Genomic DNA, 25,515 nt, shown 5'->3' with positions numbered 1-25,515 from the left:
TTGAGTTAAAAACTGTTATTATCAATATAAAAATAAGGAGATGGGGTATGATTGTCAATTAATGAGACCACCATCCACCAGACCTCAAAAGTTCAGAATGTAGACAACTATAGGGCACTGTTTTGTCTTCAACAAGAGTTCATCCAATACTGTATAGAAGCTATAAATGTCCCTGGCATGAATATGTTTCACAATTTAAAAGTGAAAAAGCTATAATTGTCCCTGGCATGAATATGTTTAATAATTTAAAAGTGAAAAAGCTATAAATGTCCCCGGCATGAAAATGTTTAACAATTTAAAAGTGAAAACTGATTATGCTTATAAAAAAACAACATGAGCAAATAAGGCTGACAGCAACAAACAAATGAATTACATGGTTCTTGTACATCTGTTAAGCAATTACAAAAATAAATAGAAGCATATGAAGTTTATAAGAGAAACATAATGATTGTTGCTTCTATGTTACACTTTCTTAAACTGGAAAAAACACAGCTTACCAAAAACATGCACAGATCCAATCACTTAATTAATTTTGGGGATTTAACTATACCTGAACATTTGTTTCATAATTGCTATTTATATCATGTTGTGGCTTTGACATATAAGAATAAGAAGATGTTATAAGATTGCTAGTGAGAAAATTCTCCACAAGAGACGAAATGACAAAGACATTAATTTTTATGCCCCACCTATGATAGTAGAGGGGCATTATGTTTTCTGGTCTGTGGCTCCATTTGTTTGTCCTTCCGTCTGTTTGTCCGTTCGTTCGTTCGTTCGTTCGTCCCGCTTCAGGTTAAAGTTTTTGGTCAAGGTAGTTTTTGATGAAGCTGAAGTCCAATGAACTTGAAACTTAGTACACTTGTTGCTTATGATATGATCTTTCTAGTTTTAAAGCCAAATTAGACTTTTGACCAAATGATAGTGCAAGTGGGGCATCCGTGTACTTTGGACACATTCTCGTTTATTTTTATTTTGTAGGAGAATAATGATGAACAATGGGAGAAAGCTATGAATTATTTGAGTGCTACATCAGAACTGAACTATATGACACAGATTGTTATTATGATGTTTGAAGATCCCACAAAGGTATGATTTCCTATAAGAGCTTTTATGGGTTCTTAATATTTTTCATGCGAAAATCAGCTTGCATACATTTTTAATTCAAATTAGTTTTTTTTTTTTTACTGTTATTTTAAAAGAAACTATAAAGGTAGGTTAATAGATACAAGAAGTGCCAATGAGACAACTCTCCATCCAAGTCACAATTTGCAAAAGTAAACCATTTTAGGCCAAAGTACGGTCTGCATCAGGGAGACTTGGCTCACACCGAACAGCAAGCTATAAAGGCTAAAAAAATGTTTAGCGTAATTCTATTCAAACGTGGAAAACCAAAGGTCTAATCTATAAAAAAAAATGAGAAACACTTGTTAATCACATCAACAAACAACAACCACTGTACATCAGGTTCCTGATTAAGGACAGGTGAACATGAAAATTGCAAATATGATTAGCATTACTAGAGTAACTACAGTGAAACCTGACTAAACTGAACCCTTTCAGGACTTGAGATTTTGTTCGGTTTTGGCAGGTGTTTGGTTTGATCAGGTTCACAATGCATAAAATGTGATATGATTGGTCTTCAGGACAAGTTTGGGTTAGACAGGTTTCCGGTTTATTCAGGGTTCGATTTAATCAGGTTTCACTGTATAATATATTGAAGGCCGTACTTTGACCTATAATGGTTAACTTTTACAAATTGTGACTATGATGAACAGTTGTCTCATTGGCACTCATATCTTTATTTATATGCATATAAAAGACCTAATAAGCAAAATTTTGATTTTTTAACAGGTTGGCAATACTGATAGGTGTGCTTCTTGTTTCTACATATTCATTCTGATTTTATTTGTACATTTAGGGAAAGAAAAAAAAATATAGCATTGTTTATGTGTCTAATTTTAGTTAAAGGTTATTTTGCAGAAGAAACTTAATTTCCAATTGGTTTTAAAAATTCCAATTGAAACTTTTTTAATCTATGATATTCTTTCTTCTTTTCAGGATCCCTCTTCAGATGAGAGATTCCACATAGAACTTCATTTTAGTCCTGGAGCTTACACCTGTACAGATAAAGCATTCTCTTTCCCATTTGGATCAGGATGTAGGACGGCATCAAATAACAGCAAGAAAATAGTAAGACAAAATAAATTTGTGAATGTAAAGGGGGTTGCCTAAGAATTGAGTAGGTTCGAAATTTTCTTTGTTTCAAGAGATTTAGTTTAGACAGGTTTCATTTTAGTTATGTCCAATTTAGAAACATTGCTATAATCATTTTCTTACAAATTCTATGCAAGTTGAATAATATTTGAGGACCTCAATAAAAATTAGACTAGTTCTTTTTAAATTGTTATTTGTATGGAGAGTTGTCTCATTGGCACTCACACCACATCTTCCTATATCTAGTTCTAATTGAGTTACACTCTTTAAATAAAGAAATTATTATTAGTATTATCATTATATATTTTTTTCTTTGTAGATAAAGAAGAGTAATGAAGTACCGATGACACTAGATGAGAAAAGACTGGAGATAGTTAAGAACAAGCATTACGATAGGCCAGTGTCTGCACCAATGGTTATCCAGGAAACAGAGGAGTTAGAGGAATCAGACATTTTAGAATCAAAACTGAAGAAAAATGTATGTTACAGTAATTTATATCTTTAAGGTGGTACCCAACACTTTCACTAAAATTGATTTGGCTCGTTTAATTTTCATAAAATTTTGACAGAGTATTTACTTTGACCCTTTAACAAAAATATAAAAATTTCAAAAATTTTGAACCAACCATTTTATCAGAAAAATTACACTGATTATATAGCAGTTTGACAAACACCAATTTTGATCACTGAGAAGCTTAATATTCCCTTTACAACACAACATAATTAAAACGTTTAGCTGATTTTACAGAGTTATCTCCCTGTAGTGTTAGGTACCACCTTAAAGGATAAAAGGGTAGTAATGTATAAAGCCGCTGAAATTTGAAATATCAACATATTTGAAAATGAAGACTTTTGCAATTAAGAATAAAATGCAAGGATATTATTGGAAAACAATATAACAGTCTTTATCCTTTATAAGAGCTTCTGAAATTTTTAAGTTGAACAAGATTTCTCCTGATATTTCATCAAAAATATCTACAAAAAAAAAACTGTGCTTTTGTTCGTTCGTCTGTCTGTTCCCCATCAGGTTAAAGTTTTGATTAAAATTTTTGGTCAAGGTAGTTTTTGATTAAATTGAAGTCCAATCATTGAAACTTAGTTCACATATATTCATGTTCCTAATTATGATATGAACTTTCTTATTTTAATGCCAAATTTAAATGCAAAAAAGAGTATTGTCTCCCCATTTCACGGTCCACCGATCATAGAAAATGATTTTGGGAATAAGAAATTTGTGTACTAAGGACACATTCTTGTTTAACCTCTCAGTTGTCACGCTTTCCAAAATATTAGTCTTGGGCATTCATGATGAAGGTTTGTTCTGTTGTTTCTTCTTAAAGTTTATGTGTTTCTCTCAGTTTTAGTTTGTTACCCAGATTCGTTTTGGCTGAATCCAATAATGACTAGTTTTAAACAGCAGTACACTACTAATGCCTTTATTTATGTATTGGACAAAGTTTTTTTAATTTCTATTTATTTCAGAAACATGCATATGGTACCCGTTCACCAGATGAGAGTACACCAGAATGGGACTGGGGAGAGGACAGTAAATCTTCTGAAACACTCACATCAGAGGTAAGTACCATCTACAGAGTACACCAGAATGGGACTGGGGAGAAGACAGTAAATCTACAGAAACACTCACATCAGAGGTAAGTACTATCTACAGAGTACACCAGAATGGGACTGGGGAGAAGATAGTAAATCTACAGACACACTCACATCAGAGGTAAGTACCATCTACAGAGTACACCAGAATGGGACTGGGGAGAGGACAGTAAATCTACAGAAACACTCACATCAGAGGTAAGTACTATCTACAGAGTACACCAGAATGGGACTGGGGAGAGGACAGTATATCTACAGAAACACTCACATCAGAGGTAAGTACCATCTACAGAGTACACCAGAATGGGACTGGGGAGAGGACAGTAAATCTACAGACACACTCACATCAGAGGTAAGTACTATCTACAGAGTACACCAGAATGGGACTGGGGAGAGGACAGTAAATCTACAGAAACACTCACATCAGAGGTAAGTACCATCTACAGAGTACACCAGAATGGGACTGGGGAGAGGACAGTAAATCTACAGAAACACTCACATCAGAGGTAAGTACTATCTACAGAGTACACCAGAATGGGACTGGGGAGAAGACAGTAAATCTACAGAAACACTCGTATCAGAGGTAAGTACCATCTACAGAGTACACCAGAATGGGACTGGGGAGAGGACAGTAAATCTACAGAAACACTCACATCAGAGGTATCATCAATATAAATATAGCACAATAGTTTTAAAAGTGGTGTTAAACACCAATCAATCAATCAATCTCCTGAATAAAAGGCGGAGCTACAAGATAACTTCCACCAATCAACCAATCTCCTGAATAAAAGGTGGAGCTACAAGATAACTCCCACCAATCAACCAATCTCCTGAGTAAAAGGTGGAGCTACAAGATAACTTCCACCAATCAACCAATCTCCTGAATAAAAGGTGGAGCTACAAGATAACTTCCACCAATCAACCAATCTCCTGAGTAAAAGGTGGAGCTGCAAGATAACTTCCACCAATCACCCAATCTCCTGAATAAAAGGTGGAGCTACACGATAACTTCCACCAATCAACCAATCTCCTGAATAAAAGGTGGAGCTACAAGATAACTGCCACCAATCAACCAATCTCCTGAGTAAAAGGTGGAGCTACAAGATAACTTCTCTGTTTAGCTGACTGAAACAAAAGTTTAGCTTTTATGTGAATATGGAAAAGAGTCATATGTTGTGAACATGCAATTAGAAGCTTTTGGAATATAATGTTATTTACTTTTTTTTTGGTATACTGTGGATTTATTTTTATTCGTTGGATACCAATATTTGTTGATTTCGTGGGTACAGGTGAACAAGGAAATTAAATGTTCAACGAAGGACAAATTTTCTAAAGGCTTGTATAAAGACTTCGGTTAAACCACAATATGAAATGTCCATGAACATGCAAGCTTTCCTTCATTCACAAAAATTGGTGCCCACAAAAATAAATGAATCCAAAGTAATTACATTTCCAAATATCGTCAAGTCTTTTTGTTGCATACTGATCTGTAATATGTTTACCTTTTGTATGTTGAATTGAAAATATTTTTTTCACACATGTAACATTCTGATGAAAATGTATAGAAATATGTATATAATACAAAGGGTACAATTTTACTACACCAGCTGCGCATTTCAACAATTAGTGTCTCTTCAGTGATTTTCAATGCCTGAAAATTTGAAAGGCAAAACCTGAATCAAACTTTGACGACCTGATCAAACCAAAAAGTATCAACATAATAACCTTTGTTTGAATTTATCAGTTAAACCCATGATTATAAATTACATTTTCTCATTGCAGTCTATCAATAAATCACCTGAACCCTTGAATCCCACCTTTGTCAACATCACAAAGCCACAGAGTAGATCTTTCTCAGCACCAATGGTAATACAAGAGACCAACGAGGAGTTTGAAGAATCAGAAATGTTTGATTCTGATCATTTAAAGAATGTAAGACACTTTGTATGATTCCTTGTTTTTATAGTTCCAGAGTTGTCTCCCATTAATTTTCAAGAGTTATCTCCCTTGTAGTTTGAAGAATCAGAAATGTTTGATTTTGATCATTTAAAGAATGTAAGACACTTTGTATGATTCCTTGTTTTTATAGTTCCAGAGTTGACTCCCATTAATTTTCAAGAGTTATCTCCCTTGTAGTTTGAAGAATCAGAAATGTTTGATTCTGATCATTTAAAGAATGTAAGATACTTTGTAGGATTCCTTGTTTTTATAGTTCCAGAGTTGTCTCCCATTAATTAATTTTCAAGAGTTATCTCCCTTGTAGTTTGAATAACGAGAATTGTTTGATTCCGATAATTTAAATCTAAGACACTATGTTGTATGTTCATAGTTCCAGAGTTGTCTCCCATTAATGAATTTCAAAAGTTCAATTTGAAGAATTAGAAATATTTCATTCTGATCATTTATTTTCTTTATTTCCCAGTATTTATAGTTTCAAAGTTGTCTCCCATTGATTAAATTCATTTTAATAATAGAATAGCCCTTAGATATTGATGAAAAAAATATATTTATTGAAAATATACAAATGCGCATTTTCAAAAATTGTTTTCATTATTGAGTTTAACTGAAATTAAGTAAAAATGAAAGCGTTGAAATGGACAGGCAGAGAACCTAACAAACAAAATAAAATATAATAACACTACAAATCATCTGATAAAAAGCTTTTTATAGTTTAAACATATTTATTTATAGTGGATTGGGAAACAAGTTTTGCAACTTATATTAATCCCTTTTCCACTTTGCGGGTGCGAGTGCTGCCTTGTAGCGGCATTAGCCTACTCTTTTTCTAAATCTACAAGGGTGTCTTTAATGTGCAAGAGTTATGGCTCTCTCTTAACACGGGTCAGCCATTTATCGTCCCCTTCCGACGGACTATCATCGTTTCCTCAAGACCATACTCGCAGATGGTGTCAAGGGAGAGCCGAAAATTGTGTTCCTGAAATTTTCATCCCAAACGGGAATCAAACCAGTATAAGGAATATATATAACATAATTTTACAAATTTCACATCTTAAACTTTGAATATCAAATGAAGCCGAAGTAAATATTCAATATTCTATTACAGAAGAAGCAGACCTCTATTGAGCCTCAGTCTCCAGACCCTAATATACCAGAATGGGATTGGGGAGATGGGTCTGATTCAAAGAAAAGTAGTGTTTCTCCAGACAAGGTAAGAAGTTATAGTGAATATTTTTATGAATTCTCTTTTGTACATCCATTTATTTTTATAGAAAGCTTCATAGGGATCTTGGTGCGCATTGATATTTCCTATTCTCTATTTTAAACTCATCCCTTTCCGGTTAAATTACTTTAAATGCAAGTAGAACAAGCTTATGGTTGAATCTCTCTGAAGTATAACATGTTTTCAGTATAGAAGAGCGGAAACTTTGAGAACAGCATTTTAAACAGCCTTTGTAGTAATTTTATTTCTTATCCCATTCCGATACATTCTGTTGTTCAAAGCTTTCCTAATGTAATATTTCCCCAACTTTCATCCCACACAGTCGATTACAGGTCCAACCTAGTGTATTTATTGTTTATGTGTTCTTGTCCTGAACATGCATGAAATATTTGCCACTGGACATTAAACAACCAACAATCGATCAATTCTAATGTATTGATGGATTACTTTGAAAGAAAAAAAGTTTTGAATTTCTGAACAAAACTATGATATAAAGCATTTCTTTTTTTTTTAGGATAATGAAAACTTTGAACAGGGTGTGACAGAAAGCCTCAGTAAAAGTGTTTCCCAACCCATCCCAATACAATCAGAACAAGCTGGTATTGACTCTAGAGCTAATCTAGGTATGGTGTTTATTTACTTAACACTAAAAAATAATTATAATTTATTTTATCTCCAAATTAATATTTGACCAACATTAAATATTACAACAGTGGTTCAAGTTGAAAGAGATAATACTGTAAATTCAGAAATTATTGCGTGCACTTATTATAGCGATTTTGTCATTTTAGACTCAAATGCGATTTAAATCTTTGCGATATTGAGAAAAATCCTTTTTTATTCATATAAAATATTCCAAAATGCGAGTTTAAATTATTGCGATTATAACCCTGTCACATTTTTCGCAATAATAAAAACATCGCAATAATAAAAACATCGCAATAATTTCTAAATTTACAGTAATCATGAAGTGGGTTGTTAACAAAAGTATTAAAAAAAATTTTGTCCATCAAACATAAGAGCAATGTAATGGTTTTCGAACTCACTTGATTATATATAATGTGACAAGACTTACTAGCAGTAAAGAGTATATTTGTAGCTTCCAGTCATTAAAGTAATTAAAAACAGTAGTCTGCACATTTAGCTATTAGTCGGAAGCCCCTTGTAATACAAGTGAGAATGTATTTTGACCAGGGCAAATTTTCAAAAAATTGTTGGACTTATAGAAATATTTTCTTGAAAATCCAGTTTTGTGCTTGTAGCTAAAACAGTTTTAGCTGAGTGGACTAACTTGAACCACTGTAGATTTATCCATTACCAGCTTTGTATATAACCTTTAACATGTTTAACCCTCAAGTTTTATTCAATATTTTTCATGGAATTTAATGAACTGCAACATATACTTCATACATCTTATTGCTATTTACCTACCATAACTGGATATCACTAATGTTCCTGTAAAAATTTTGATGTCACAAAGGAAAAGTTACTGTTGTATAACGTCAAGAACAAGTGTTGCACATTAAATCATAATATACATACAATCCTGACCTTCATTTATATCCAGACTATCTCATTTTACACTGCCATCTCCAAATTTTATTTTAACTTTACTATTAAGGGCTATTCCAGGAAAAAGTGTATCAGAGATTAGGTCTCAAAATGAATTTTACTTGCTGTGGGTAATAGTAGTTGAATCCAAAATAGTTCTGATATAAATGAAAAAAATTCTGGGTATTGGGGAAGAGTGGGTGATAAGAGTGGAATTATATGCAATTCTGTTACCCCCTCCCTATTTTTTCCTGGAATAGCTCTTACATTAACATGCTTTATTATTCACTGCCGAATCACATTGAAATTTACACCCCTGCCCCCTCCCCAATTATTTTTTTCCTGGAATAGCCCATACATGTATCATACTTTATTATTCACTGCGGAATCATCACATACTATTTTAACTTTTTGAAGACAAAGGTAAAGAGACGACTCACACATTAGGTAAGCCACATGAGGCACGCTTTATTGTACTGTAGTTTCATTCATGTATTTATTTGTTGTTGTACTTTTATTTATTTGGTACCAACATATATATATTTAGTAGTTTTTAGTCTTAATTGAGTTCTAATGAAATGTTTAGGCAAGGGTCATTCTTTTCTGAATATTTTCATTGTTTTAACAGTTTATGTAGTAAGTCATGTATATCTGGTCTGATGAGTATGATTTTATTCAAATATGTACAAGAGACAAATTTTGACTAGGGTAATCATCTAATCATGAGTAATGCGAATAGAAATCTGCCTTAGGCCAACTAAAATTAATAAGTAGATTTTCATCCAAATTTTTGAAAAAAATGAGGCGGGTGGGAGGATTTTATTTTTTAATTTTTATTTCCAAATTTGAAACAGGAAGTTTGGAAGGAAACACAATTTTTAACGGTTACCGGAAACAGAGATGAAAAAATCCGGAAATCGAAAATTTTTCAAAATAACAAAAATCGGGGCGGGACGATTTCAGAGGGCGGGCGGGATGAAAATCTACCAATTAATTTTAATTGGCCTTAAGTGCAATTGGGTGTACATTTACACAAGTATAAGATCTAAACTTTTTGTTAATGTTTTTTATATGTGTTTCACGTTTCTCCTTTTTTTTTTTTTATAGATTAGACCGTAGGTTTTCCTGTTTGAATGGTTTTACACTGGTAATTTTGGGGTCCTTTATAGCTTGTTGTTCAATGTGAGCAAAGGCTCCGTGTTGAAGGCCGTACCTCAACCTATAATGGTTTACTTTTATAAATTGTTACTTGGATAGAGAGTTGTCTCATTGGCACTCATTCCACATCTTCCTACATCTATTTAGTTGATTTTGAAACATTTAATATGAAATAAAAGATGACTTTTGGTCTCATTAATGTAGGGTTCTTATAACAGCTCAATTTTCTAACAGTTACAAGTTTTTCTGTAGAGTTTTTTTTCAAATGAGAAAGGGTAACAGATGTACGAAATGTATTGATATTCATTTGCATAAGGCCAAATAAAAATATATGTGTGGTTCCAGTAACCCTACCGTCCCTACTTTTCGACTTAAAAATAGCCTACCCTAAAGATTTTATTGTCATTTTTCATTAAGCACTGTTAAAGTCAGAATGTTGCTCCCATAGACTCAATGTAAAAAAAAAAACATAAAATAAAAAAAAATCCCTACCTACCTACCCTAACTTTTTTCAGATGTAACTGGAACCACACATACTTTTTTATTTGGCCTAAGATAGATTTCTATCACTCATTTGTTATTTCTATCAGAAAAGGATATGTTAACTGATAATATTACCACCAATTTAACAGCTATTTGAAAAGCACCATTTCTATTTCTGTATGTTCAAAGATAGCAGTTTCAAAACTAAATGGCATTTTTTTCCCTCACTAATCCTTCACTGCAAACATGCAAAAGCACATCTCCAAAAGATTATTTTCAATGCTCTTAGCAAAAGTCTAGACACTCTTTTGTTTGTTTTATTTGAAACAAATCCATTGAAAATATTTTGTTTGCTTTATATGGAACAGTCCTAAATATATTATCTTATTTTGTGGTATATATTGGGTGCAGAGAGATGCTAAACTGTTCTATATAATAGTCTCATTTTAGAATTAGTATTTTGACAGGCATGGTAAATATTCTTGTCAATGTGGATTTGAGAAAATATATCTCATATTATTGATTGATATGCATTTCAGTTGTAAGTTTTTAGAACTTTAGATATTATGCTTTTAAAATTTGCTGGTCTCAGTATTTGTTTACTACTCTTAAATTATTGAATGGGAAACAGATTATGGAATATGAAAAAAAATTTTTTTTAAAACTTACTGTAAATTAAGAAGTAATAAGAACTCATATTTTGATATCTGATAAGCAATTTTTCCTGCAATTTGCAATGAATTAATCTCAAACATTGGTTGGTCTTTGTTTAGTGTTGGCCACAACTCCCTGATCAAGAAAATATTTGTGTCTAGGTATTCAATATAAACCTTTGCACCTTTTTTTTGGTACAGATTTTATTGGTTTGTAGGTTGTGGTCAAGCTTTTCCTGAAGATTTTTTTTCCTGAAAAAATCAGACAAAAGCATTGTCTATTGACAAAATTCCATACTGTGTTGATTTTGAAGCCTTTAATATACTATTATGAAAAAGATACAAAAAAAATAGCATTAAGGCTTTCCTGAAGTTTTTATGTTCGAAAATCTAAAAAAACCAATTGACATGTCTTTTTGCGGACTGCTACCTTGTGAACTAGCATGTATCAAATATTAATCAGTGTGTCGGTCTAGTACAAAGCAGAGTTGATATTCATATTACATTAACTTGTTCACATCCTGAATATGCAAATTAATTTGCTGCTGGACGTTAAGCAGCCATCCAACATCATTAAGGCTTTTAAAAAAGATCAATTTAAAAACCAATGAGACCTTTTTGGTATTTTCTGACACAGTTGGAAGTGCAAGCTGTATTTAAGCAAAACTTAAACTTGTCCTTATTAGAGATTGAGATTATCAAAGATCTGGCAAACTCCAATTTCTCTATTCCAAATATTCCTGGATGTACAAACTGCATGAAAGCTACATGGTGTATGTGACTGTTTACATTTTATTTTACTTTTATTTCATTATTTCGTTATAGGCAGTGTATATCTTGAAGATGTTAATTTTCCTAGTATGTACATTATATCATGTTTAAACCTTCCAAAAAGTACTGTGGATTCATTGATTTTTTAGTTGGTACCAATTTTTGTGGAATGAGGTGAATTTGCTTTTCGTGGATATTCAATTTTGTGGTTTAGCCTAAGAAAGCCAACATTCTTTTTGATGATGAGTGATTTATTGAGCATTTTAATTTCAACTGATGATAAGTGATTTATTGAGCATTAAATTCATAGTTTCCCTTATACCCTGGAATTCACGAAAATTGGTATCCAATGAATAATTATGAATCCACAGTAGCCTAAATTTGTTCTTGTCATATGATTGTGACCTGCATGAATTTACAGCACGAACAAAATGTTTTTCCACTTTTAGGTTCTGCCTGAGTGTGTCAACAATGCATGTAATTTAAGTTTGCTTGAACATTTATTGTAATAACATTTTCAAAAATGCTCAGACCCAATTTTTACTGAACCTTTTATTAACTGTTTAATTGGCTAATAATGAAAGTTGATACTGGTGGTTTAATGATAGCATGCTCTCTGTGAGTACAGGATTCCTTGAATGTGCTCCTCAACAAGGTCAAATCACAACCTTAAAAATTGGGAGTTGCCATATTTTAAGCATTTATAAGTAATAGTGCAGACTGGTGGCTTGGAGTTGACATAATGTTAAGGAACAATCACAATTGATAAACTTCTCAGCTGATAAGTCTTGTTGAAAGCTGGGTTTATATCCTTATCAAATTTTAAAACTTGTTATCATAAATTTACATGCAGTTTATATAAGCCTCTATGCATTAATCACCAATCCATTATCAATGACATATAGATAACCTGGGTGCCATTAAAAAAGCAATCTTAAATGCATTGTGCTTTGCACACACTCAAGTACAACGGCTGTAATATTGTGGCTTCTTTAATGCCTGTTACATGATTTTTTCAACTTAGTTTATTAATATTTGTAGCATATTTTAAAATGATTTTAGATGTCTGTACACAGACGTCTTATTGACAAGAATCACTTTGCTCCTATTATCATAGTTTATTACACAAACAAAATTTCACTCATGGTATGCTTCATCAAACAAGTTTTATGCTTGCTTACAACAAAAGTCGCAGAATGCCAGACATATAGATGCCTAATTGCCTATCAGTGAATAAGGCTAAGATTTTTGTCATGTCCATTTAAACAAGAAGTCAATTATATTTGATGTATTGATTGCAGAGTTCACTGTATCATGACCTCATAGTTCTGTTTCTTAAATACTATTATAAGTTATATGGTTTGCTACTGACCCCATACAGATTTTATTCACCCTCTATGGATCCGTAGGGGGTCAGTAGTTAACTGTATAACGAATTTATCGCACGCTGGACTTTTCTGCTGGGTTTTGTAGAAAAATAAGCAATGAAACACAACAACATTAAAAGATGACGTCACCATTGACGCGTCATGAACCCCCTATGAAATTTACTAACCCCCTACAGTCTCATAAGGGGTTACCACATGACAGCGTTAAACCAATCACAACGTGATAATTTACCGGCGGTGCGATAAAAGTAACTAGGAACTCTATTTGTATGGCACTATTGTTAAGTGTACAAGCTGATTATGTGGTATGAAGTTTGCTCATTGTTGTCTTTCTGTGTAATTTGGTTTCTTGTGTAGAGTTGTTTCATTTGCAATCGTACCACATCTTCTAATTTTTGTATGTCTGTCTGGCAGGGAATATCTGAATTTGACCTCATTTGCATGGATTATTAATTACATGTATGTTTTTTGTGGTTCATAGGTCAATGTGAAGTATTTATGGTTGGGTCTGTTTCTTCCGATACTATAAGCAATAGGTAAACTATATTTGGTGTTTGGAATGATTTTATGATGTACATGTCTGTCTGGCTATCTTAATCTGACCTTCACCTCTTTGAATGAATAAAGTCATGATTTCATAATACTTGTATTAAACACTTTTCTTAAAGACATTGAATAATAATTCAATCATGAGACATTTGGGAACTTTTATAGCTTACTGTGGGGTATTGGTGTTACTCATTGTTGAAGGTTGTACAGTGACCTATTGTATTGTTGTTTACGTTTACATGATTTGGGCTCTAGTTGGGAGTTGTCTCATTGTCAATCATACCACATCTTCTTATTTTGTGTAAGACAGTTTAGCCTGTGTAGTCTTCTTTGAGCTGTCATAAGCTTCGATTGAGGTAAAAATTTGTGTATATTATGTTAGCTGAGAGTTTATCCTGAATTATTTTATATCATTCCTTATTACCAGCCCCAGAAATAACTGAATATTTTGGTATGTTTTTTTCTTACTTGCTGTGGATTCATTATTATTTGTAGGATACCAATGTTTCATGGATTTTATGGGTTTAAGGTGGTACCCAACACTTTCACTAAAATAAATATGGCTCGTTTAATTTTCATAAAATTTTGTCAAAGTTAATACTGTAACAAAAATATAAAAATTAAAATTTTTTTGAACCAACCGTTTTGCCAGAAAAATTACACTGGTTACATAGCAATTTGACAAACACCAATTTTGATCATTGAGAAGCTTAATATTCCTTTTACAACACAACGTAATTAAAACGTTTAGCTGACTTTACAGAGTTATCTCCCTGTAGTGTTAGGTACCACCTTATGCAAACCAAGAATATAAAATTTTCAACGAACTACAAAATATTCTATAGGATTTATAGGCTTGTATTCAGACAAAAACACAAAATCAAAAATCCATGAAAATTGTATTGTAAATCCGTGAAAAATTGGTAATGACCAAAATTAATGAATTCACAGTACTGTAAATTCAGAAATTTTTGCGTAAATTTATTATTGAGATTTTGTTTTATTGGACTTAAATGTCATTTTAATTTTTGAGACATTGAGAAAAATCCTGTTTTATTTATAGAAAAAAATTCAAAATGCAAGTTTAAGTTATTGTGATAATTACTCTGTTGTATTTTCCTCAATAATAAAAACATCGCAATAATTTCTGAATTTGAAGTATCTTCTTACATGTTTGTAAAAGCTAGGTAGAATATATATTACTTCTTGGTTGCATGGTGAATTTCTATTGTATGTGTATGTGTATAGAACTTTGACCTGTGAATGTGAAAATATATTGTTGCTCCTTGATTGCATGGTGAGTTTTCTATTGTACAAATATGTGTATAGAATGTTAAGCTTTGAATGTGAAAATGTATGTTGCTCCTTGGTTGCATGTTGTGTTCATTTATAAAAGTGTAGAGTATGTAGAACTGTGGACCTGAACATATTTATTGCTCCTTGGTTTTGTGTTGTGTTCAAATGTAAAAATATGAATATAAAGAGCTGTGGAACAGACCTCTGGTAAAAAAATGCATAGTGCTATATATAACAACATTTCATTAATAATCAAGCTTGCAACAAGGGAATAGGGTAATACTTACTTCAAGCTGTGGGAAAAAGTACTAAAATACTTGAATTTGCAGGCCCGTAGCCAGGAATTTCCAAGGGGGGGTTTGTTGGACTCATGAACTCGACTTTAACAGTCACAATTTGAACAAAACGTTGACTTTAACAGTGCTTATTTGATTTCAAGGGGGGGGGGGGGGGTTCGGACGAACCACTCGAACCCCCCTGGCTACAGGTATGATTTGCTGCTAACAAAAGTACTCAAGTACAAAACTATTATTAGTTTGGATGAATTGTAGAAAGAAAATAATGGGATATTTCATTAATATCATTGGACAAGAGGCTTATAAATAACTGTCAGACTAAAACTAGTAAGAATCGCATAATCTGGAATGTAATGTGTTAGATAGTATCTTGAACTAGGGTGAACTGCAGCATTCTTATGAAATTTCATTTAAATGTGTTAAAATTTAAGATTTATGTTTGATTATATCACCAACATGTATGATATCAATTGTCATGTAACAAGATCATTCTGATAATTCAAAAAGTAACATAAGATATATAATATGTTTATTCATTAAGTTTTGTTTCTAAGAATATTTTGATAATTTTTTGTCTATAGATTGCAAATTGTTTCTGATATGTACTTTTGAATTTTAGAGTATTTTAACAGAGAAATAATACATGTTATATGTATTACTGAAAATATGAGTTTTTTCTTTTTATTTTTTAGAATCCATAAAATCCCAGAGTCTAGAAGAAAAAAGAAGTCGTAGTTTGGAAGATAAGAACCCCAAAGATCCTAGGACAGGTATTGATATTATATTAATATTATTTATGCCCCGTTTTTATGGTCATTATATTTTCTGGTCTGTGCATTCTTTGGTCTGTCTGTCCCGCTTCAGGTTAAAGTTTTTGGTCAAGGTAGTTTTTGATGAAGCTGAAGTCAAATCAACTTGAAACTTAATACGCATGTTCCCTATGATATGATCTTTCTAATTTTAATGCGAAATTAGAAAGTTTCCCCCATTTTCATGGTCCATTGAACATAGAAAATGATACTGTGGATGGGGCATCCATGTACTGGAGACACATTCTTGTTTATCATATACTTTGCATTAATATGATAGTATATGATAAAAAGATTAAAACATGTGTGTCCAATCCATACTGGCCTGGATATCATCCCTGGACATACATCTCATGTTTATATATTGATTTCAGTATGGTATAAAAAAAGAAGATGTGGTATGATTGCAAATGAGACAACTCTCCACAAGAGACCAAAATGACACAAAATAACAACTAATAGATCACTGTACGGCCTTCAACAATGAACAAATCCCATACCGCATAGACAGCTTTAAAATGCCACGAAATGACAATATAAAACAATTCAAACGAGAAAAATAACAGCCTTATTTATATACATAAAAAGAGAAAAAAAACAAAAAGCTAACGCATAAACTAAGGACAACCACTGAATCACAGGCTCCTGACTTGGGACAGGCACATACATACATAATGTTGGGGGTTAAACATACCCAGGTTGATATTGAAAAGGTAATAATTAATATAATAATACGGTTTTAATATAACAATTGAAACCTTTGTCATCTTCACATGATATACTGCTTTTTTTTGGGGTCAAATTATTTCAGTTATCATAGATTTACAAGGAACTATTGGTCACTTTACCTTTACAAATGAGTGAAACCATTATGTGCTAGGATGCACCAGATTTTCTAAGTGTGCTTTTGTTTTTTTACCTTCTTACCTCTAGTTTAAAGCTGAAAATACTTGATTTATAATGTAATGATGTAAAAACAGTCTTCTACATTTTATTTACTACATCATCAATTATTTTCCTTGCAGATTATTTTGTAGATAGACAATATCACACTATGCACCAACCAACAGCCTCGGATAAACTCCGTCAATCATTTTCTATTACAGATTACTTTGTAGAGAGACAGTACCTAACAGTTCATTTACCGATCGCCACAGATAAACATCGTCACTCATTTTCTAGTCTATTTTATCTTAACCCAGAAGCATTTAAAGGTGAGATATATGTGTTTTGTTATGTAGTGTCTGCTATATTAAGTAATTCAGTGTAGTTAGGTGAAGGGAATTATTCAAATATTTTTGGAGCTTCAAGTTTTCTAAAATCAAAGTATTTTTGATTTTATACTTAATAATTGCAGTATTTTAATTCATTAAACAATCTTCTAATTTATGAATGGCTTACTAGGCTTTCACAGATGGAAGTCTTATGGATGCTATAAATCAGCTTATTTGTGCATAAAATTTATTTGGGTTTAGCTATTTAAACTGATTTTTAGGGGACTAAAGCTTGAATACTTTAAGATTTTCTAACAATGAGTGTAAACTCATCTAGAAGACATGTACCCGACATTTTCTATTAATAAATAGCAAAATAAGTGAATTAAATCGGGCAGAAATATATGTTGGTTTACAGAAATTAAATTTGTAATGCATCTCAAATGAATTACAGGAAAGAAAACAATAACTGACATACATCTGATTGGTTACTAGGAAAAGGGAAATAACTCTTTGGAATATAATAAGGGAGATAACTTTGAAGAAATATTTCTGAAAGGGAGATAACTTTAAGAATTTCTAAAGGGGATATAACTTTAAGAATTTATAAAAGGGAGATAACTTTAAAGAATTTGAAAAGGAAGATAACTGTTTAGAATTTGTAAAGGGAGATAAAAAGAACAGGGAAAGGGAACGAAGTCTTGAAATGTTTTTTGTCTTGTTTTGCTGCAGGATTAGAAGACAAGACCGTGAGAGAAATGATTCGAGCCAAGTCTGCCTCGTTTATCACTAGTCCTGGTATATATCACCAAGAATTCATGCAGATATCAAATAAAATTAGCAATGTTGTCATTATATAGAGTAACTTTTAAGTTAATAATAGAGTAAGAATTATTTCCCTTAGTTGACATACTTGCGGTCATCATGTAGAAATTCTGTCATAAATTAATCCAATTCAATTTTATTGAAGGATCATATTTTTTCCTCATTTTGAGGGCAAATTGCAAAATAAAAATTCAAACTGTTTTAGTTAACCAATAAATTTTAAGAAAAATGGTTTACTGACCAAATTTCATTAGTTTAAAACTTATATAATTCATTACTATGATCTGGAAAGAATCTTTTATGAGACTTGTTGTACTACATGTTCAAATTAGAAACTCAAACCCAAGGGAAATAACTCTAGTTCACATTAAATTTATTTTGAAAACTAAAACTACATATAATTTCTGAAATGATTCCTATAAGAAGTTTGGCATGGCCTGGAAAGTTTTATGGTGAATTTCTCCAATGTCTTTAATTAAGATGTAATGTAGTATGATTTCTGTTTATCTGATCGTTCAGAGTCTACAACATTTTGTATGTTAAAATATCTATAAAGTATCTATATTTGTTTTATGTCTTTTTTGTTTTAAGATCATTCTTCAAATCAATTTTAGTACAAGTTATTTTAAAAATTTCAGAAGAATTTTTTTCTTTGAAGAATTAGAACAAAAACTTCAATTTCAAATTTTTGATTAGCTTTTCATTAAAGTTGCTGATTTTACAAGATTATCTAGGCAAATAAAAAGACTTTTAACATTCAGGAAGTCCAAATTAGAGTTAGAATTCTTACCACAAATATATCAATAAATTAGGGATATATGTTATCTCCTCTAAAGTATAAATATTTTTTTCACTACCCAATATAAAGGCATGATCTAGAAACCTGCTTGTTGAAATGATGAGTTAAAATTCCTTTATTCTCAATAGGCATGAACTATTTTACGCTGGACACCATAAAAAGTTCAACCTGGCAGATCAAAATCTCTTACCAATTATCTTTATACATACTCCAATAGATCCAAACAAATTTTCCTTGATATTTGCATGGTTCTTGTGAAACACATTCTTAAGCTGTGTGTGTAAGTTTGCTTGCTTTCCCGGTTTTAAATGTATTTACAGGAGTTTGCGTCACTGCATGGCATTTTGTCTTTGTGAGTATACAACTACTGCTTAAATTAATTATTCACACACAGTCAAAAATGTTAGTTTTGTAAGAGACTTATCAATACTTTTTGCTTAGTTATTTTGTGATTTGAAAGGTAATGAGGGGGGGGGGGTAGGAGGGGTCCTGATCCCGAAATCCGGTGCTTAAAAACACGAAATCTTGAGGTCCCGATTTAAAAAAATCTAAATCCTGAAAGTCCTGAAATTAGAAAAAAAGAATTCCCGAATTCCCAAAGGGTCAATCCCGAGCTTAAAAACACCAGATTTCGGAGTCCCGATAAAGGTCCTATCCCCCCTCAGTAATAGATGGACAAAAATTAGTTCTGTGGATTCATTAATATTCGTTGGATACCAATTTTTGTGGATTTCGTGGGAACAGGAGAACCACAAATTTAAATGTTAAACGAAATACAGATTTTGTAAAGGAATGTATGCAAACTTTTTCAAAACCACGAATTTATATATCCACGAATATGCAAGTTTCCCTCAATCCATGAAAATTGGTACCCACGAAAATAAACCTATTCACAGTATACAAATTGTTGTATGGATTGTTGAATAAACAATTATTACACATGATCTTTGTCGAATAGAAAAGTACTTTATGCAAGTGCATGTATATGTTCAGGACCATATGAGTATTAGGTTTTAGATCATTTAAATATGAAATTAAAGATTATTTCTACATACATTAATTTCATTGATATAGTTATATTTATAAATTAACTGATTATAAAATTTTGAATTTTTGAAAAACTAAGGCTTTTCTACCTCGGGCATAGATTACCTTAGCTGTATTTGGCAAAACTTTTAGGAATTTTGGTCCTTAATGCTCTTCAACTTCATATTTTATTTGGCCTTTTGAACGTTTTTGGATTCGAACGTCACTGATGAGTCTTTTGTAGACGAAACGCGTGTCTGGCGTATATACAAAATTTAGTCCTGGTATCTATGATGAGTTTATTTTCTAGTCTAATTTGAAGAATTCTCATAACAACTCCAATTTACAAATAGTTTGAGTCTTTACGTCAAAATTTTTCACCCCAAAAGGGTTAACAGATGTGTTGAAATTCATTTGCCTAAAGTCCATTTATATCTGACGCAATTCATATTTTGTATACACTTTTTTGTCCTTTCATTTTACTTACTTCAATAGATCATTATGCTACAGGACGGTTGAATGTAATGTTAACATAATTTCAAGATTTGAAAGAAAGAAAGAATGATACAATCCATAAACTGATGAATACTTTTGAATGTCAGATACAAGTATAGGCAGAAAAGAGTCATTGATAAGGTTCTATTCTTTATGAAATTACTATTTTTGACTGTTTTTTTGTTGTTCCCACTGTTTTTCCTCCTTGCAGCTCTGATTTTAACGTTTTAAATATGATTGTTTTTAGCATGTGTTTATCATACTGTATTTTGATATAAGTAAAACAAATATCATACTGATTTCATAAATATTCTTCAGGTATTAGGTTTATAATATAAATCAAGTTGTCATGGTATTATATGTACAGTTTTCTTTCTCTTATCATAAACAGTTTTTTTTCAAGAATGAAATGCTGAAACAAAAACGTATATGAAATACAAAACAATTTTACCCTGCATGTCAAAACCTTGCAACCTTTCCTTAGTGATACCGTATCTTGTGTTTTAAAATATGTTAAATTTTCTATACATATATAACTTATAATGCATCAAAAACTTGCATACAGTTTGACTTTAGTTTATTTTTCTAAGGTCCTTGCTTCATTCTTGTACGATTTTCAGATTGTTGATTTTTATTCTCTGTTCCAACAACAAATATTTTTATGTTATAATATATTGCTGGCGATTTATAAAGAAGATGTGGTATTTTTGCCAATGAGAAAACTCTTTACAAGAGACAAAATTTTCAGTCTGTTTCTTTTAATTAGGTTGGTAATTTGACCAATTCTGTAACTACACAATCTAAAAAATGAAGGCGGGGAAATCTTCTCTCTTGATTTTTCATAGCTTTATCATTGACTAGTTTAAGTTCTCAAAAACTATTAAAAATAATTAAGATTTTATAAGACTTTAACAGATGGCTTATAATTATGCATGTAAAAGATTTATAAAAAGTAATATGAGGGTCAATGGGCATAATTTTTTAAGGCATTTAAATGGATAAAACCAATCCAGAAAATCTGACAAACATTCCAAAACATGACAAGCGAACTTACTTAAGTGATCAAAATCTTATATATAATTTAGGTAATTCATTTTAAATGTTATTTTTAAACATTTGTATATCTGTATATATTTTTTTTTATTTTTCAGCTTTTGAAGGTTTTAACATGGTGCCGTCTATCAGAGCATTAGAGACACTCCATCATAATTTGACAATGGCACAGTTGTCAGATTTCCTCAGACGAGCAACAACGAAGAAATTCATGAATCCCACTCCAATTGAATCTCCTGGAGGATCAATGACATTTAGAGGTAAGTAGTTTGTATAACTGAAGCAGTTTTAATATGATTGGGCATGCGAAAAAATGTCTTTGGTTGATTGTGTGATTTTAATGTCACTTTCACAAATATTGGCTCTATGTGGCAGCTAGCTTTAATTGATGGAGGAACCTTGAATGCCCAGAGAGAACCACCTACATTTGACAGGAAAAATTGCAATCCTATTTAATTAAGATTGGAATGGAACGCATCTGCCATATTCAAGATTTCTAACTCACAACTTCAGTGTTGACCAGCTAGTGGTACAGTTGTTGAACTAATTAAACATCTTGGCCAGTTTTTAGAATGTAAACAAAAACTACATAGGGAGTATAAATCTGACAATTTCATTAATAGTATAATTCACTAAAAAATAGAATAACAAAAATACAGAGGAAAATTCAAAACAAAAAGTTTCTAATCAAATGGCAAAATCAAAAGTATATTCAAACACTTTAAATGAATGAATAACAACTGTCACATTCCTGAGTTGGTATAGAGGTTTTCTTATGTAAAAAATGATGGATTAAACCTGGTTTTAAAGCTAGTTTAATCTTTCACGTGCATGATATTATGTATATTTTTTGTAGTTGACATGGTTGAAGGAAATGAAGCACTCTATATAGTCTTGCATTATCTTTCATTGTACAGGAGGAAATACAGTACATGGACCAAACATCAGTTTTATATTCTGACAGCATGGCAACGTCATCCCTAATGCATATGTCAATATAAAAATTAAAACATCACAATATTAATTTCATGCCTCCTAAGCAGTTTCCTGATTTACCTTCATCAGGAATGCTCAAAGCCAAACATTTGAAAGCCAATGATGTATAAGGACCAAAAGCATTGCCAATTAAACTGTCTTTTAATTGTGGCAAATAACTTTAAAATGTTGTTCCACTAGTTCATATTGACAATTAGTTATACCTTGAAGATATTTCTAGTGTATCCATTTGAACATTTGAGATAGTGATGAAATGATTATCAGGTACAGACAATTAACAATTGTTTAAAGGGTAGTAATGGTACTAATTGATGACAAAAATGTAAATAAGAAATCAGCCACTTTCAGATGTTTTAGTTTTTATGTCCCACCTACAATAGTAGAGGGGCATTATGTTTTCTAGTCTGTAGGTACATTCGTTTGTTCGTCTGTCCTTCCGTCTGTTCGTCCGTTCGTCCGTCTTTCCCACTTCAGGTTAAAGTTATTGGTCAAGGTATTTTTTGATGAAGTTGAAGTCCAATCAACTTGGAACTTAGTACACATGTTCCCTATGATATGATCTTTCTAATTTCAATGCAAAATTATAGATTTTATCCCATTTTCACGGTCCACTGAACATGGAAAATGATAGTGTGGATGGGGCATCTGTGTACTTGGGACACATTCTTGTTATTTATAATTTCAGGTGTAGGACCAAGTTTGCCATCCTCTAGCAATTCCAGTGCAGGACCATCTTCTCCAACAACGAATTCTACACCCGTAGACATCATGAACAAACTAAAGTATTATATAGACAAAGTAAAGATACAGAGAAAGGACAGCTCCAGTAGTGATATGGATAAACAAAGAACAGAAAGTCAAACTGCTGAGAGTGTGACCAGTGATTACGATTATCAAAGGTCTTATAGTATATGTAGCGAAACAGATACTAGTAGTCGAAGCCAACAAACAGAAAGTCTCAGCAGTGATATGGGTAGTCTGAGACTTGATAGTGATGCTGAGAAAAGTTCTAAAAGTTTGAATAGTAACAATGGAAAAACAAGTAATAAGAATTCAAATAATGAGCTGAATTGTGTGGTTGATGAAGGTAGTAAACAGAGTAAAACTAAGGAAAGTTGATGTTAAAGTTGTTAAAAATGTACATTGCCCACTGCCAAGTTTCATCAAATCCTTATTTGGTAATTCCTCAAGTTGTATGAACTTTCTTTATAACAAGAGTTGTCTCTCTTTTCTATGATAAATCTGTATTTGTCTGATGGGAAATTGTTATCAATAAATTGTTATATATTTAAAAAATTGTTATGTTGTATTACTAGATAAAAAATATGCAAGAAGTTTGTGAAATGAATGTTTAAAATTACTTAATACTAAATACATATATCACATGCATATTAAAAAACTGAATGTTGATTTCGAAAAGAGGGATCACTGTGCATTTATTAAATATTGTGTATACATGGAAAATTCATGCTTACGCTATCAAACTTATTTCAAGGCAAGCATTATGTGAACTTAATAGCCTTTATGTTTACAGGAATATGACACAATTAGATATATTTCTTCAATGTAATACTGATGAACTTGTAGTAAGCTATATTTTTAACTGTTTCTCAATACTGTATAAATCAGTTTTTGATTGTTAACAAATAATTCATGTTATTGTTTCATGTTAACTTTGTATGTACATTTAAAAGCTACAAATCTCCACTTACTATTTTTGGTGTCTGTTTCAACAAAAGTTACTGGTTAGTTTATTTATAAGTTTTGATTATTTCTTTCAATCAAATATCCAAGTTACACATACGTAGAAATTTATACAGAGTTCTGTTAGATCATAACATTCAGTCAAATATAGATAATATAACTGGACAGAATTTGTTAGTGATAGATTTATTATAATTATCAAATGAATTTTTTTATTTTTCAATTTGGTTGTTACAGCTTACAACCCGGTAGAATTTAATACAAAGGAAATTTCATTGTTTCCTGTGATTAGGATAATATCTTTTTACAATCTTTCAGAAAGGGTTAATTATTATAAGTAAATATATCAGTAATATAAGATTATTTATTTACCAGCAATGTTTTCTTTTATAATTTGTTTCAATACCTTTCACTGATTTGTGTGTGTCCTTATTATTTTGATATGATTGTTCATCACTTTTCAGATTCTTAAATTTATAAATGGTTTTCTATGAAGCAATTTGTTAAATAATTCTATAAGTTGACAATTGATTTAAAGTTATGTATGAATGTTATTATTTTTCCAGTGTTTAAAGTGTTGCAAATCCCATAAATGTACAAGTTGTGAAATGACTACAACATAGTTCTAGTTATTTTGTCAAGACAATGGACTGTCATGATAGTTAAATACAACAATTACAAAAGGAACATATACATGTGTTTATGAAATGAAAAGAAATAATAAAAAACAGCAATACATTGAAGGGAACAATATTCATCACTCATACCTTGACAGAGTTAAATCTTTTAAATATATCTTAGTTATAACAAAGAACTTGCAGGTTATCTCCCTTACGACACAGCAATTTACTTTTAATTCAGAAATAAAATTTATACAGAAGTATTAGACGATTAATATTAAACATCTTGTTTTGAAGACAGTTAATGTTTCATATCCAATATCTTATTAACATGTTTAAGATACACCATTACTGCTTCCTATGGATTTGAATTTCTTAAAATCAGAAAAAGAAGGTAATACAGATTGTATATGTTTGTAGAATTGTTTAAGCAGATTTTCTTCCCTTAATATCATAAGAGAATTATCAACAGAAAAGTGTTGTATGGAATGAATATTTTCAGTTATATGTAGAAATGTAATTCAACCAAATGACTGTGAAATTCTATTTCCATACAATTAACAAGGTCAGATAACAGCATAACCAAAACTCCAGAAAAAATTAAGGGTAATATTCATCACAGAGATACAACTTCTCAATCCCATGATAAAGAGTGTATTGTTGTTGTAAATCATCGTTCATTCAACTGTGTTAGGAAGTGCTCTCTAAGATGCATCAGGATTCCATTCTTCAAAGTGTTTACCTTATCTAGAAAATGTTAATAATCTTTTACTTCTAGTAGATTGTAACTTTATTGCAGTTAAAACATCAATGCCTGATACCTATA

General features: G+C 31.5%; 1 protein-coding gene across 16 annotated transcripts in view; it reads left to right on the top strand.

Annotated features, from left to right (window-relative positions):
• The window catches only part of LOC139495663 (inositol hexakisphosphate and diphosphoinositol-pentakisphosphate kinase 2-like), a 65,682-nt gene extending 41,970 nt beyond the window's left edge, over positions 1–23,712 (top strand). For 4 of the 16 annotated variants that reach the window (XM_071283973.1, XM_071283972.1, XM_071283971.1 and 1 more), the window contains exons 22-36: positions 979–1,086; positions 2,059–2,190; positions 2,534–2,692; positions 3,697–3,789; positions 5,605–5,754; positions 6,887–6,991; positions 7,518–7,626; positions 8,972–9,001; positions 11,674–11,706; positions 13,984–14,007; positions 15,841–15,918; positions 17,064–17,171; positions 17,904–17,969; positions 21,468–21,629; positions 23,051–23,711. In XM_071283973.1, coding sequence (XP_071140074.1) covers positions 979–1,086; positions 2,059–2,190; positions 2,534–2,692; positions 3,697–3,789; positions 5,605–5,754; positions 6,887–6,991; positions 7,518–7,626; positions 8,972–9,001; positions 11,674–11,706; positions 13,984–14,007; positions 15,841–15,918; positions 17,064–17,171; positions 17,904–17,969; positions 21,468–21,629; positions 23,051–23,484 — 1,791 coding nt within the window. In that variant the 3' untranslated portion in view covers positions 23,485–23,711. Of the gene's footprint in view, positions 1–978; positions 1,087–2,058; positions 2,191–2,533; positions 2,693–3,696; positions 3,790–3,909; positions 3,944–5,604; positions 5,755–6,886; positions 6,992–7,517; positions 7,627–8,971; positions 9,002–11,673; positions 11,707–13,983; positions 14,008–15,840; positions 15,919–17,063; positions 17,172–17,903; positions 17,970–21,467; positions 21,630–23,050 lie in introns of all 16 variants that reach the window. The other 12 variants (XM_071283980.1, XM_071283978.1, XM_071283984.1 and 9 more) reach the window with 10 other exon arrangements.
• The last annotated feature ends 1,803 nt before the right edge of the window (positions 23,713–25,515 follow it).

Source organism: Mytilus edulis, chromosome 11 (genome assembly GCF_963676685.1).
Source record: "Mytilus edulis chromosome 11, xbMytEdul2.2, whole genome shotgun sequence".
NCBI lineage: Eukaryota > Metazoa > Mollusca > Bivalvia > Mytilida > Mytilidae > Mytilus > Mytilus edulis.
Note: the sequence above shows the minus strand (reverse complement) of the source record. Positions and strands in the feature narration are given on the sequence as shown.